This window comes from Miniopterus schreibersii (assembly GCF_964146895.1).
Source record: "Miniopterus schreibersii genome assembly, chromosome: 10".
Taxonomy (NCBI): domain Eukaryota; kingdom Metazoa; phylum Chordata; class Mammalia; order Chiroptera; family Miniopteridae; genus Miniopterus; species Miniopterus schreibersii.
Window position 1 is genome coordinate 1794909 of NC_138110.1, and position 16114 is coordinate 1811022.

Here is a 16114-nt window from a genome sequence, read left to right on the forward strand (position 1 = left end):
GCCTCCGTGCCCCACACTCCACCCACCTCTGGTCTTCCCAGGTACACGAGCCAATGTGATCCCTTTTCCAGGGGCCGCTCAGGTGGGTCTCGGATCCCTGCTTGCTGGAGAGAGCTGAGGGCTGTAATCAGAGGGGAGGGTGCTCCTGACCTCAGATCACAAAGCACGTTGGTCCAAGAAAGGGGCAGGGCCGTCCCGGGCCTTCCGCACCCTCTGAGTCTGTCTGATCCAGCTGCACCAAAGAGGATTTTGGAAAATTGAGAGGGGACTGGGTCCGGGAAAGAATGTGGGGTGATCCCAGCCCCCCGTAGGCTAATGTCCCCAGAGGAGACAAACCTTAGACGGCTCTTCTCGAACTGGGTCCACATTGGACGCCTTCCCCTGTTTTCTGTCAGAACGCACACCTGAGGCCTCCGGGAGCCCGTGGCCCCAGCGCCGCGGCTCATTTCTGGGGTGCTTCTCTTTATTGCACACAGGCCTGGGTAAGCCTGTTATTGGAATTTAGGTCACGAGGGAAGAAACCGAGGAGGCTGTTCCCAGGTCTTGGGAGTCTCCTGCCTCCAGGACGCCGCTGGGCCCCGTTTGGACATCCGCCCCTTGCCCTTGGCCAGGTGAGTGAGGACGTCGAGCTGGGTCCGAGGCAGCATGGCACAAAGGGGAGGCATCAGTGCTCCCCTCTCTGGGCGGCTCTGAGACCAGACCCAGACTCTGGGGTCCCCCACAGGCTCCAAATGTCAGTCACATTTAGGCCCAACACAGTCCCAGAGGGCACAGGAATGAGTGGGAAAGCAGGGCCCACCTCGGGATGGACGCCACCTCCCAGCCCCCTGCCAGCGTGCCAATGGCCAGGGGCCAGGGCATGGGCGTCCCTCCACCTCTAGGCTTAGGGCTTATCAGGACTTTCGAGAGAAGACAGAAGTGTGCCGCCTCTGTCAGCCTAATGAGCAGAGACAGAGACACGACAGGGAAGACTTTCTCCATCGATTTGTTTTAAAATGAGACAAGGGAGGTTTGATTTGTGTTGGAAAACCCAGGCACCTTCATGGAGTGTCCTGGGCCCTGCCATGCCTGCTGACAAGGGAGTACCCCTAGTCGGACACCCACTCCTCACCCCCCTAGAGAGGGGGCTGCTGGCAGCCCTCATTTGTTTTCTTTGCTTGCAGCTAATTTGCCCACCCACCACCTGCCCCTGCCCCTGGAGGGACCGCGGGGACCAGCCATCCAAGGTCCTGGCAGAAATAATGTCACATCCTGTTCCCTTTGCTGACACCAGGCTGGCCTTGCCTCAGGATCCTGAGACAATCAATCGAGAACACAATTCACCTTGTTGAAATGGCAGCCCCGAGACGGAGCTGTGACAACCGCCTCTGGCAGCGAAGTGATGATAAATGTTTGTCCTCGCTGCCCTAGATGGGGACGTGGCTGACCCCTCCGCGGGGGCCGGCCTGGGCCCCCTGTTCTGCTCCTCTGGCCTCTGTCTGCCCTGCGCCGCAGGCCTGAGCCCAGAAGCCCTCCTGGGACAGGCCCTCACTGGACCGCCAAGGAGCCAGCAAGGACTGTGGCTTTGCCACAGTCAGGTTCCAGGTGTTGTGTGGGGGCCACGTCCATGGGAAAGGACTTGCTGTTCGTCTGAACTTCAAGTGAACCTTGTGGCTTGTATCTTAGTGCTTCCAGCAGCCCCCTGAGGCCTCATCGGTGGCACGTGGCTCAGCTCCCAGTCCCACCCATCTGGACATTTGTCCCAAGGACAACCGGCCCCTCCCCATCAAGAGACAGCTGCTCAAACTTGGCACCTGCAGAAATTACCTGGCCCGTCTGCCCAGACTGGGGTCCCACCTGGGGAGTCTGAATCGATGGGTGTGGCTGTAACCTGCCCCCAGATGATGCTGCTGGTCCGGGGCCAAAGTTCCAGCATCGGCTGGGGATTCCCACCCATATCCACACCAAGGGGTCTGGGCTGCTCATTCCAGCTCCTTGGGCCTTGAGTCTCATCTTTGCTAAAGGGGAGAGGAAGAGCCCCACTTCTTGGTAGTTATGGGATCCAGAGACCACACATGTCACATGCTTAGCTTGAGCCCTGGCACATGAAAAAGTATGTCATCACTGATGCTGGGTGAAATTAGTAAGAAGATGGGCTCTTGGGTCAGCTCTGAGGGGACTCGAGGGCCTTGGGCACACGGGCTCACCTCTCTGGGCTGGGGGGTCTGGCCTCTCACGGGCTCCCTGTGGTGCTTGGAATAAAACCCGAGGTGTGGTCCAGGAGATTTTGAGTAGCAGGACTTCTCCTCACCTCATCTCTGGCCCCAGGACCTTTGCATGTGCCTTCTCCTTCTCCAGCCCCCCTTCTCTGAGCCCTGATCCTTCTTACATTTCAGCTCTCAGTCTACATGTCCCCTCTGAGGAGGGGCTCTCCCTGACTTACGGGGTTCCCATCTGAGCCTCATCCCCACAGCTCCATGCCCTTGGTTCAGCTCATCTCTCCTCCACATCACTGTCTGGACTGTGAAGGCCCCACCCCCCAGCACAGCATCTGCACGAGGAGGGTGCTTAGTAAACACCCGCTAAATGAGCCCTTGGTGGAGGGGCTGAGGGGCTGGGCTCACCCGGCTTGGAGCCCTCGTCCACGGAGCCGTTGTACACCTGGTTGAGGAACTCAGGCCGGTTGTCGTTCATGTCGATGACGTAAATGTACAGGTCGATGGGGTTCTCCACCTTGTTGCCGTTCATGTCCACGGCGTGGGCTCGGAGCTGGAAAGCAACAGGCGGAGTCAGGCCGGTGCCACCTCCAGGGGACACTCCTGACCAGCTGCCTCGGGGAGCCAAGGCAACAAGTTCCCTCAGACCTGAGACATTGGGGCGGGGGTGACATAACAGCTCTGGACCCCCAAGGGACAGGCTGGGTGGGGAACATGAGGGGTTGGGACACATTACAAAGCTTCTCTGAGTCTCAGTTTCCTCCTCTGTGGAAACGGGGGAGGTCAAGAGAGGGTGAAATGGGTGGCGTGCTGGGGGCTGACCGGAGGCCCGATGCTGAGGCCCACCCGGGGCGTCCGAGCCTACACAGACGGCCCCTGCACCCCCGATGGCCAAGTGCACGTCCATCTACAGTGGCCACAGGGAAGCCGGTGGACCAGTCTGGGGTTGGGGCTTAGCTCCTGTTCTGAGAGGTCAGGCCTGGGGAGACCCAGACTGTGGGGAGTTTTGAACTTAGACCGGGGCTAAGGCTAACCTGGGGTCCACCACGAGTTCAGCCAGAAATGCAAGAACCGCAGTCAGGCCTGGCGGGGAGAGGGAGGCTGCCCGGGCCCAGGAGGAGGGAGCTTTCTCTGCAGCCACGGCCGTGAAAAACAAATGGTTGCATCTAATCTCGAACAAGGTGAACCTGATCAGCAAGTGGCCTCCTCCTGGGGCCCGTGTGGAGCCAGAGCTCTCCGATGGATGCCCAGGAGGCTGGAGGTGACCTGCTAATCCAGGGCGGAGACCACAGGGCTGGGGGCACCTGGCCGTTAGCTGAGGGAGGTGATGCTGGGGGGGGGGCCTGTGCAGAGACCTGGAGTCGCCCACAGAGGGGGCAGGCCTTTCCCCCTCCCTCTTCCTTCTCACGCATTCAGTAGATGCTCACGGGGCCCAGCCACTGGCTGAGTGTCCCTGCAGACCCGGAACAATACGGTATGTTCTAGAAGGGCCTGTGCCCCGGGAGAGCGAGAGCGAGGCCAGAGAGGCAGAGAGCCCAGGTCCCCCCGGCGAGGGGTGGGCTCCGCCCTGACCTCGGGCTGCAGCCCTGCGCGTCCAGCTGATGCCGACCCTCATCCAGCGGCCCTGAGCAGAGCACGAGCGAGCGGCCAGTGCCCCCGCCGCGCCCCGGCCTCCGCTCGGCCGGCACAGCAGCTTCAGCGGGGCCCAGAGGAAAGGAGGGGACGGCCTTCGAGGGAGCCCTGTGCCTCCATTTCCTCGCGACCCCCCCCGCAGGAGGCAGGAGGCTGCAGGGCCTGTTCCAGGGCTGGAGCCCGTGGGCTGCAGCTGCCACGTGACCCCACCGGGGACCCAGAGCACCTGGGTGACCACGTGGGCTGTGGCCTCTTAGACCGGCCGCTCTCCTGCGCCCCCTCCCCTGGGAGAAGGTACAGGCGCAAGTCCCCCCTCCCCCCACCCGAGTGAGGAGCCGGGGTGGTGCCGGCCCCACGGGGCTCCGCGCAGGCTCAGCTGTGAGCCCCCTGCACGGGGGGCCCGTGGTGGACACTCACGTGGTAGGAGGCCCGCTCCTCCCGGTCCATGGGCCGGGTGACGTACATGCGGCCCGACATGGAGTCGATGCTGAAGACCTCCATGGGCGGCTGGTCGGCACCCACGCCCGTGATGCTGTACCGGATGGGGATGTCATTGTCTTTGTCGGACCGGATCTGGAGGGGGCAGAGGACAGTCAGCTGCAGGAGCGGCCGCGCTTCCTCGTTGCACACACCCCCTTCCTTCCCGCAACCTGGGGCCTCAGCCAGCCCTCCATCCACGCGGCCCATCTCCGAGGGGCCGCCAGTGCCTGAGGTGCTGAGCGCCCCAGGTGACAGGGAGGGACAGGACACCACATGCACAAGTCCTCAGGAGCGTGGGACACAGGACTCTGCTGAGACGAAGTCAAGGCCCTGACGCAGACGCTCCTAACGTCCACCATCAGACCTCAGAAAGGACCATGGCGAGCAAACAGCAGCCTCCATGGAGCTCTGAGGGGAGAAAGTGGGGACCCAGCACATTTATGCCCCGAGTTCTCATCTGCACAGGAAGAGAACGGACATGTCTGGACGCACAAGGACCAAGAAAACATCCTGTCTCCCTGCTCCTGGACAGAGGCCCTGGAAGGTGTGTCAGTCCCCGAGAGGGGACCCACGTTGAGGGCTCAAGCCCGGGGCACTGACTGGCATGACATGGACCCTGTTTAGACACAGAAATTTGACACTGAAAGTTGTCAACATGGTTACAGAGCCAAACACAAACATCAATATACTTTCACAAAGACTGCATATTGTTGAAAAAACAACTTAATAATAGTGATCTGGCTCCCAAATCCCAGGCGACTTGGCAAAGACTGAGACTCTCGGAGAAAACCTCAGAAGCAGAGAGGACCCCAGAGTCTGCCTTGTGGGGTGGGGGTGAGTGGGAGGCGTTACGCCAGACATAATTTTACTGTCACCCAGATAATTAGGTGAGTGTAAGTCCTTGGGGAGCAGAGAGGACACCAGTGGAGCAAAGACCCACGCCTTTGGTCTGGAGGAAGCTGGAGCTCTCGATGGTCAGGGGCGAAGGAGGGAAACGCAGTCATGGGCGCCGTGGAAGGTCACCGGCCTCCCTGAGCACGGGGAAGTGTAAGGGAGCTGAGGAGAATGGGAAGGAATGACCGCAGTGGCCAGTTTCACTGACGGGCGCTCACTGGGAACACGCCTTTAGAAGACATCACTTTATTTTTTTTTATTTTATTATTATTTTTAAAAAATATATCTTTATTGATTTCAGAGAAAGGAAAAAGAGGGAGAGGGAGAGATAGAAACATCAATGATGAGAGAGTCATTGATCAGCTGCAGGCCTCAACCTGGGCATGTGCCCTGACCGGGAATTGAACCCCGATCGCCTGGATCCTAGGCCGACGCTCAACTGCTGAGCCACACCCGGCCGGGCAGAAGACATCACTTTAAATCAACACCCAGGGACCATGATGGACCACAGTGCAAACCTCAAAAAATTTCCACTAAGCAGAATCGAGCAGGACCTCTTATTGGAATAATGCAATTAAAATTTAATGCTGCCACTTAAAGACTTTCAGGAATTTAAAAAACATTCTGAAATAACCATGAGGTTATGTAGGAATCAAAGCTGCCCGTAGAGGCCGTTTAAATATTGTAAGGACAAAGAGATGACTATGTAGCGAAACCCAAGGAACTGGGCCAGAGGCTGAGCCACAGCAAACCCTTAACTGGACATGCTTGACGGCAGAGACAGAATTAGAGTGAGCGAGCTGAGCGCTGGGCTCCAGAGGGAGAGGGGTGAAAGCAGAGGACAGGCAGGCAGCCAACAAAGACAAATGCAGAAACCCCTGAGTCAAAACAGAAAACAGGAGAACTGATAAATAGATTTAAAAGCTGTATGTAGGGGGAAACCCTCAAGAACACAGAGGTTTCTTAACATTTTATTCTTTTATTAAAAAATATGTTTTTACTGATTTTAGAGAGAGAGGAAGAGGGAGAGAGACAGAGAAAAACTGATGTGAGAGAGAAACATCGACCGGGTGCCTCCTGTATGCACCCTGACCAGGAATCGAACCGGCGACTTTTTGGTGCCTGGGACGATGCTCGACCAACTGAGCCACCTGGCCAGGGCTATTTTATTTATTTATTGGTAACTCAGTTGGAAATTTTTTTTTTTTTAATATATCTTTATTGATTTCAGAGAGAGGAAAGGAGAGGGAGAGAGAGATAGAAACATCAATGATGAGAGAGTCATTGATCAAGCCCACAACCCGGGCATGTGCCCTGACCGGGAATCGAACCCTGATAGCCTGGATCCTAGGTGGACGCTCAATCCTAGGTGGGCTGGAAATCTTAATAAAACTGATTTTTTTGAGAACTTGACTCAAAGAGACAGCAAACCTGAAGAGACCACTATTTCTTCGGGAGATTCCTCCGAGAAGCGCTCCAGGGTCAGGCGAGCGTCCCCAGGAGTCTCCTGAAAGCTTTCCAGAGCAGAGTGCTCAAGGGGAACACCACCCACCTGGTTTCCCCTGTCCTCGCTGGACGCTGCGAACACAAAGTACAACACATGCAAGCCAACACCATGCACAGATGTGGGCCTGGTGGTCAAGACTGAGATACAGCAGGTGGGACTCAACAGTCAACTACAAGACCTGGTCTCACCTGAAGGGAACAGGCACCGTGCAACCCGAGAGTCCTGGTTAGATGCTCCACAAAGCAATTCCAAACAGCCCTGTCTGGCCAGCACTGTTCTTGCTGCACTTATGCACATAACTGGAGTCCCCCCCACTGAGAGCACCAGTTGGGGGCAAGGACACAAGCCATCACTGATTGTCTAACAGTGGCCTGCCTGCGCGAGAGCGCCCTTTGCCTAATGGTCAGAGGAAGTAAGGCTTTCACTACAGAGGCCTTGTGTAGATCAGTGCAAGCCTGTGGCTGCTCAGGTGCTGGGTGGCAGCCTTTGGAGAAGAAGCACACAATCACGTGCACACACACTCAATGTACACACTCATGTGCACACCCACCCACGTGCACACACACTCACATGTACACACTCACGTGCAAACACACTCACATGCACACACATACACATACGTTCGTGTGCACTCACATGTGCACACACATATACATTCACGTGTACACACACACATGCTCATGTGCACACATACTCACACATGTACTCACACATGTATACACACTCATTCACATGCGCACACACTCACACACATTCTGCAAAGAGCATCTTTGCTCTGGGTTCCCCTCTCTGACTGCCTCACTCTCCTCGGTCAGGCAGGGCTCTCCCTGGCTCTGTCCTGAGTGGCCCACATCAAACTAGGCCTCAGGCCTGGGTCTGGGGACAGATGCCACTCCGGTGCTGTCCCCTCAAACCCCAGAAGCCCTAGAACTTTGCTTCGCTCATGTCAGCAGAGCCATCCCTGCCTCCTCGTACTGGAGGTGACAGGCTGGGTCCTGGCCTCCCAGGACAAGGCTCCACCCGCTCTTCATCGCTCGTCTCCCTGCTGACTACCAGGTAACGTCCTTCAGACAGAACAGCCACCCTGACCAGCCCTGGCCAGGCAGCCAAGCGGGGACTCATGGAGATTTCTTTCTGGGGACCTGGCTCCATTCCTAGGGGGCTGGTGCCCAGCAAGGTGGTTCTCCATGGCTGAGATCTACCTCTGCTCCACCCATAGAGAGTTTGCGCCAAGATTTGGTCACCAGGGAAACGGGGCAAAAGCTGCAGGTCTAAATTAGAGAGAGGAAAGCCCCTCCTCAGCCTCCTGGGCTAAGATTGTTCCTCACTGAACGGCTTAAAAGAGAACAAACTCTGTTGAGGAGAGAAGGGAACTGAGCGATTAACCTAAAATGGTCAAGGCTTGCTGCTTATGAGGGACCAGCTTTGTCTCCCAGGAGTGCAGAAGGTTCTAGACGGTTGGCAAGTTCGGGGGAGGCTTCCTCTGACTGCAGGTTAAGAGCAGGGCACTTGGGCCCTAACCGATTTGGCTCAGTGGTTAGAGCATCGGCCTGCATACTGAAAGGTCCCGGGTTCGATTCTGGCCAAGGGCATGTACCTCTGTTGCAGGCTCGATCCCCAGTGCAACCAATCAGTGTGTCTCTTTCGCATCGATGTTTCTCTTTTCTCCACCCTTCCCCTCCTCTCTCTGAAAAGCAATGGAAAAAATATCCTCCGGTGAAGGTTAAAAAAAAAGCAGGGCCTTGGAGCACACAGTAGGCCCTCAAATATCGTTGGCAGCCTTGGACTGGAAGGAGGAGGGCGTGTGAGCTGGGGCAGTGTCCGGGGACCGAGGGCTGCGGGGGTCTCCAGCACCCGGCCGGCCGCGCGACTCGCCCAGCAGCCTCTGCTGCACTCTCTGGGCCAGGCTGCCCGACTTTCACGGGGAAATTTAATTAGAAAACTGCTGAAAAGAACCCACCGTGTATTTAAGAGATTTTATTTTTTGCAGAGAAATCTCATTACATTTTGACCACCGGCCGCATTTGCCTAATTCTCCGGGTGCCTTCTGAGACGGCGCGGCCCGGCTCGGGCTCCGAGCCCTCGCGCGGTTCACGGCGAAGAGAGAGCCTGGCCCGAGCTCCCGGCTCGGCTGGGGGTCGGGGGACAGCAGCCCCCCTGATGTGCGTCCGGAAGTGAGGAGCCTCACCCGGCTGTGAGCCGCCCACCTTAGGGTGCCACCCAGAATTATGCTCCTTTGCGTTTGTTACTAAAGGACACAACAGATGGTGAAAGTTTAGTTTAAAGGGATGTCTGCGTTAGAATAACTTGTGGTGCCGCGGCTCCGGTCCCTGGGGACTTCCGTGGGGAAAGCAGGCTCTCGCTCTCGGGAAGGGTGGGCTGGACGGAGGGATTCTGGCAGGATCCTCCCCAAGGAGGAATATTTGCCTAATTTCAAATGAACTCGAAACTGGAGAAAACTCACCATGTGTGGTTTTGAATTGCAAACACCTCAGAGATTCATCCCCAAAGCATCGAAGGAGAGGATGCCCTCGGGAGACAGTCCCACGGGACTCAGCCTGCCAGAGGGGACTCGGCTGCAGGCGGTGCCCCCACCCCAAGCTCCCCGGGGCATTTCAGCAATGCCTCCTTCAGCCAGGACGCAGGTGGCCGGTTTGCAATTGGCCATGACTGTGGTGGCCAAGGGAGAGAATTTTCTTCCAAAATTTCACTCAGCCAAACACAGAGGCGAGAGACTATTTCACCGAAATGCACCTGCAGGTTGCTGTCGCCTCAGCCAGCCAGCTGTGAGCCCTCCATGCAGGTCGGCAAGATTTTCATGCGGAGAGTCAGTGTTTCTCAGGCCTGCTTGCCTACTCCTCCGTCTGCATTGCATGACCGCGCGCCCGCCTGCCTGCCGATTTTGAGCACCAGTGGTGTCTGCACCCATTTCTGGGCCTTAGGAACACAAACACGGCCGTCTCAGTCCCCAAGGATGGCACTGCCAGGCCTGGCACCATGCACACAGTAAGTGCTCAATAATTTTTGGATGAGCAGATGAAACAGGGACACACTTCCTGGTGGAGGGGCGGACAGACAAGTAGACTGGCAGACAAGGAGGGCTTCCAGGAAGAGGAGGCCTTCACTGAGAGAACTGTGGGAGGGAGACCAGAGGGGTGTCAGTTGGGGCTGGGTGGGCAGGGCAAAGATCGGGCCACTCTCAGGTCCTGGGACTCACCGTGGTCACTGTGTGAGGGTAAAAGAAAATGAATAGGGAAACGGGGAGGGAGAAGAGACAGGAAGGGAGAGGGCCCGGGGGAGAAGTGAGGCGTGGTCCCCTCTCCGGGCGGGCTTACCCAGCTTGGTGTGCAGGGAGCAGTAAGTGGAGGCCCCTCTGAAGAGGACAGCCAGGACTCTCGTCCCTACCCTTGGAACTGCTTCAGGGACCATTCAAGAAGGATCCCAGAGTGTCAGCCCCACCGACCATCTCCTCCAGCCCATTCTCCAGATAGGGAGACTGAGGCCCCGAGAGGTGAAGGGGTTGGACAAGTTTCACCAGTAATTGGAGACCCAGGTCCTATCTTGGTCACACCACCTTCCTAAGAAGCCTCTAAAAGTAGAAAGGGGAGCTGAGGAGGCTGAGGCTGACGGATGCTGAGCCCAGGAGGTCTCCCAGGGCCACTTGCCTCTCAGCCGGAGTCTCCAGCCCCGGTCATCACTGTCGCTCCAGCCTGCTCTGTGCCTGCAACTGCGGTTGCCCGGGCTGCTGAAGCTCCAGGTTCTAAATTGCCACTGTGGTCCGGGACAGGAGCTTCACTTTACTGGCCCGTGAAAGCGATCACGGAACTGTCAGCAGGCCTCACGTGGACCTCTTTCAGCTTCCTGCAAGTTTAATTCAAAAGCCCTCTGTCAAGGCTCCGGGTGGGGGGCAACGTTCAGCTGCGGGAAAACCGTTCTCACTAAGTTAACGGACCACGCAGGGCGTGGGGTGCTGCAGGAGTCTTAGGCTCTTACCCCCAGCTCTGCCTTGATTCTTGAGCATCTCTTCAAGAGGCTGGAGATGTTTGCATTTCGGGTGTTTTATGAAGCCCTTTCCACGCACGATGGTGTTTAGCCTTTGATGACTTTCAATGAGGGTCTCGTAATGAGCAGAAAAGCCCAGGGTTGCCTGGAAAAGGCATCTGTGTCATCACACGGACACTATTACACATCACCATTCACAATTACTTTGTGTTTTATAAATCATGAAAAATCCTCAGTCACATGAGTACTAATGAAGCCACGAATATGTTCTTATGAAATTCGCTGCGTGGAAGAGAGTGAATTAGATGCTTCTCAGAAATGCCCCTCAGGTTGTACCAAATGAAGACAGGCAGCTGCTGGACTGTCAGTGTGGGATACAGAAGACGTCACGGCTGACTGTGGGAATGGCCCAAGTGGCTGCAGTGGCCTTCCCTGGCTCTCCTGGTGACGGAGGCCTGATTTCCTCCTGGGGATCATTGTTCTTGCATTGTGAGTGGTGCGGGGAGACAGTCAGGCAAGACACCCCACCCTTCCCTAGCCAACAGGCAGGCCCAGGAGTCACACTGGAACAACAGGCTTCTCTCTTTCAAATGTGGATCTTGAGTCAAAAATGAATGAGGGGAGAGTCATGCTGGAGCCCTGCCAGTGCACTGCCATCTCCCTGCCAAGACCCAGAGCCCTGGGGCGCCTGGCTGGCCAGCCTTTCCTTCCAGCCTGTGGGCACCCAGGATGCTCCTGGCAGGGCCCTTTCTGCTTGGCGCAGCTGGACTTGTTCCCCCCCACTAAGTCAAACCTCCCCCTGACCCAGGTGTAGCGTGAGGAGCCCGGAACAGGGCCTGGGCAGGCAAGTGCCACCAGGCCACAACCGCAGAAGCCCATTCTGCCCTCTTGATCCCGGTGTTGGGGTGGTTCCTACAAGCAAAACCTGAGACAGGGGTTCTTGTGCCAGTGGTTGACTGGGCAGAGCCCCGGGGCAGGGGAGGAGGGAGGGAGAGGTCTTAGCCTGGCCAGCCTCAGCCTCGTCGCCGGGAAGGGGGCCCAGGCGTGTGAACTGCACCAGAGAGAGGTGAGCCTGGGGGCGAGGAAGCCAGCTTTTGTGGGCCAGCACCGGGTGCTACCTAGCATCTCCCCCTGTGGCGTGGTCACTCTCCCCAGAGGTGTCCAGCTGTGAGCCAGCAGCCGGACGCAGAGCAGGGGAAGATGGACTGCTGTCTCAAAGGGGTCGGGGCTCACCAACAGCCGCAGGAAAGGGTCCAGTGTGACTCACCCGGCCCCAGGCCTCGAGCGGTGCCAGCCGACCGCCAGCGCTGGACAGCATCCTCGAGGGGCGGACAGTCCGGGCAGATCGGCGGCCCCCAAAGAGCTGCTGCTTCAACTTGACGGCTAATAAGGGCCGTGGGTGCACAGGAGCCGGAGCGGAGGCCCCTCTTCCTCCCAAGGCCTTGGGCTAGGGGTCTGCCTGCCTGTCAGGGAGCCGAGGCGCATGGCCGAGCCCGTGGGAGACGATTCGGCTCGGGGCTCGTTGCCTCAGCCCGGCTTTGGCAGGAGTCCGTGGGACGCGTGACAAGACAAGACAGCTTGTGGGCCGAGCGGTCACCCTCAGATTTGTCGTCCGGGCCCTGCCTGTTGTCATGTCTGGTCCTCAAGGGAAGAGCCGAGGGTCTGGTCAGAAAGTCGGCTTCGTCAGTACTTAACGCATGCTCCCTGCCTGTTTCTGGAAGGCCCTGCCCACACGGTCTCTGGTTCGTGTGCTGCCCGGTTGGGATAAGGGTGACCCGGACAGGACCCAAAGGAGCATGGGGCAGGGTGGGGGGATGGAGGCTGGGGCTAGGGAGAGACAGATGGGGGCCCAAGGGGGCAGGTCCCAGCCCAGGGTGGAGGCCAGCCCCAGGCCATGAAAAGGAACAGTGGGGGGGATGGGCAGGGACCAAGGGGCATTTGTGGGACAGCGAGTTGGGAGGAGGCTGGACACAGGCCAAGATGGGGCAGCAAGGCAGCCACTAGCCCTGGCGTCTCCACGGAGCCCGCCTCTGCTCACCCTTGGAAATGTGCCCACCTACTCTGTATGCACAGAGGGAGGACCCGCTATGGGCTCCAGGGGCACCTGCCCTGGCCCTGCGATCGGCTCAGGGAGGGGCAAGTCACCCAAGCTGGGCCAATGACAGTGATTCTGTTCAGAACAAAAGTTGCCTCCTCTCCTTGGTCACCCGGGAGGGAAGGGCTCCGCAGGGACACAGGACAGGACGCTCACCTCCTCTAGCTCTCCACCTGGCCGAGCCCCTGGCCGAGTCACTGGTTTATTGCCTTGTCCAAAACAGGATTCTTACGCCAGCCTTGCAGGGTTGTTGTCGAGAGGCTGTGAGAGACGGCCCTTCATGCATTCAGTGCCGAGGGCTGAGCACTCTGATTATTCAGCACTGAGAACTGCACTTAGTACTGAGCATTGTGCTTAGTCAGTACTGAGGGCTGAGCAGGGACCTTTTTCAATAAATGGGAGCTGAGTGCTCTGAGTTGGGGGCCGAGCACTGACTGAGTCAGCAGTGCGCTGAGTCCTGAGCTTTGTCAATAAACCAGGGCTGAGTTTATTGGTGGTGCAGAAGCAGAGGGGGTGGAAGTTAACCATGGTAACGACGGCGGATGCTCCCATAACTAGTCCACAGTGCGACGCATTATCAGAGGCACGTTACACACACAGATTCATTTTCTCGCCACAACAACTCTATCAGCAGTGCCATTAATACATGGCCCTCCCCCTATTACAGACAAGGAAACTGAGGCACAGAGAGGTTAAGTCACTCACCCAAGATTGCCCAGCTCACAAGAACCCAGAGGTCTTCACAGAGCCGGGTTCTGAAGCTCTGTGCTGTCTCAGGAGAGATGTGTGACTCCCAACAGCTCTGTCCAGCTGCCATGACTGCAGACTGGAACGGGCAGACTGGCCAGCCCTGGGATGGCAGCAGAAACCACCCACTCCACCCAGGAGACTGAGAGTGGGCGAGGAGGTCCCCCACTCCTCCTGAATAGAGGTGGCCAGGGATGCAGGCAGGTTCCAGCCACTCCTGTCTAGGCCAGGGGCTCCCAAGCTGGCCCTGCCTCGAGGTACAGGGCCCGTGACCTGTCGCAATGACTGTCTGGAAGCCACCACACCACCCCTTCCAGCCCCTGTAGGGTGATGGCAAATGCCCAAGGGACTGGGGGATTCGGAATGAGTGGCACATGTGCCAGCCACACCTTGCTCCTATTACCCGTGGGATCCCAGCTGCCGCTGTGGTTCAGTGAAGGGAACGCCCTCCATAGCTCCTGCCCTGCCCGGGAGCTGGAGTGGCCGCTCTGGAGGTGGGGAGCAGGGGGGCTGGGGTCCCCAGGAGGGCATGCGAGGGCGATGCACTGTGAGCCCCGCGAGCCTGCTCTGTGAGCGCATCCAAGTTTAATTTCACAGTGGCCGCTGCACGGTTGAGGAAGGATGGCTGCAAGGGAAGACGAATGAAAAGCTGAGACCCATAAAAGGTCTGGGAGTAGTGGCCCCCGTCAGCTGGTGGCCATGATGCTCAGCTGACGTGCCCCCCACTCCCATCGGGGCCATTGGGCCTGGCTGCAGGCACAATAACTTACTTGGTCCAGGAGGGGGGCAAGCGTTTCCAAAAAGGGGGGAGCCTCCTTGGATCCAGGGATTAGAGCAGAGGCGTTGAAAACAGGCGCCTGGGGCTCTCCTCCCACGATTTTACTGCCCACTAAGAACTGTCAACCTTTAAAAGAAATGGCTGCTACTCAGCAGAATTCAGCACGAAATTGAGGCTAGGGCTCCACCCTCACCACGAGGAATCCATCACTGTGATTTATCCTTTTAATTGAAACCGCACTTTCTGTTTACCCTCAGCGGCGGGAGGGCTGGTCCTCCCCAGGGCGGGGAGCTCGAGGCAGTGTGGTTGGGACACAGGAAAGGAGCGGCTGCCACAGGCTCCTGCAGGGACCCGTGGGGACTGTGAGGCCGCTGTCGGGGTGGAGGAAGATGGAGTTTAAGCAAACTCCATCCACAGCCTTCAGATCTCAGCTCAAATGCTACCTCCCCACGCAGCCCCCCTTGACTGCCCTGCCTGCTAGTGACTGTCCAATGGCCTCTTTCAAAATCATCTTTAAACCTGGAGTGTGTGTGGCTTATTTATCACGTTTCCCTTCCGCCACCTGCATGGGTCCCAGCACCTTGGAGAGCTCCCTCCCTCCCTCCCTCCCTCCCTCCCTCCCTCCCTCCCTCCCTCCATCCCTCGGCTGGCGTGGGGACCCCCCTCTGTGAAACTGCAGCAGGGGCCTGTCCCCAGGTGATGCATTTTGTCTTCTTCCTCCCGGGCACTTGTGGGTCACTGCTCTGCCCCAGGTCCTGCACCGAGCGCTTCAACATGCCTCACCTCCCTGACTCCCCCAACAACCTGAGAGATGGGGCCAAGCCCATTTCAGATGAAGGGACTGAGGTCCAGGGAGGCAGGGCCAGGATGTGAATACAGAACTACTGGCCATAACCCGCTCTCTGCTTGGGCTCCACCTGATGCCCCTGGGGGATGGGGGAACAGCCTTAAAGCACTGGGGAAGCACCAACGCCTGGTCTGGGGAATATGAGAGGGCTTCTTGGAGGAGGCGGAGCTGAGGGGGCGGAGTCTTCTTGGTGCTGCATCTTGAGTGCCCAAGTCTCCATTCAATGGCAGTCACCACGTGTCAGCACGCGCTCTCGGGGGGCAGAGGTCAACACTCTGGTAGCTCTGGAGTGGGACCCCTCACTGTGGCTAAGGGATGAAGAAATAGGCCAGGGGGTCCCAGGAGAGGGGTGGGGCTTGGAGAGCTCCCACCTTTAACCATCCCGGTTGAAGAAGCCTCATGTTTAAGCTGCCAGCACCCAGACACTCTGACTTCCTCTCTAATCTGACGGGGCCGACCTGCTCTGATGCCGCACGTGGCCCCCGTGTTATTACGCAACTTAATGGCTCCTTTAGAGAACAGTGGGAGGGAGGCTGTAGATGAAAAAGGCCTTCAGACGAAAGGGCTCTCTCCCCTTGTAAACACTCCTGCAATTGGATTAAGCCTGACCTGGATGTCTTGTTTGCCACTGGATTACTATTTCTTATCAAGACCTCTTTTCTCCCAAGTCTTCATGCTGGTTAAGTCCAGATACAGTAATGAGGTCGGTATCAGAAATACGAACATGTCCGCACACAGGCTCTCAAGGCGGAGGCAGGCAGCTGGGGGCAGGGGAGAAAACCACGACGCTCGCCCCTCGGGTGGGACCTGTGGCCTAGACTGCTGCTTCCCAGGAGTCTCTGTTCCTTCTGCCTCTCCCCGTTGCCAATTCACTTAATTCACATCACAAGGACATGGGGGGGGGGGCACGACACTGTGTCTCTTCTGTATTTTTATC

General features: G+C 57.7%; 1 protein-coding gene across 1 annotated transcript in view; it reads right to left on the bottom strand.

Moving 5' to 3' along the window:
* The window catches only part of CDH4 (cadherin 4), a 346064-nt gene that overhangs the window by 40595 nt on the left and 289355 nt on the right, over positions 1-16114 (bottom strand). Inside the window, exons 5-6 of the mRNA XM_081149202.1 lie at positions 4245-4400; positions 2604-2748 (exon numbers count right to left, since the gene is read on the bottom strand). Of these exons, the coding sequence (XP_081005328.1) occupies positions 2604-2748; positions 4245-4400 (301 nt within the window). The remainder of the gene's footprint in view (positions 1-2603; positions 2749-4244; positions 4401-16114) is intronic.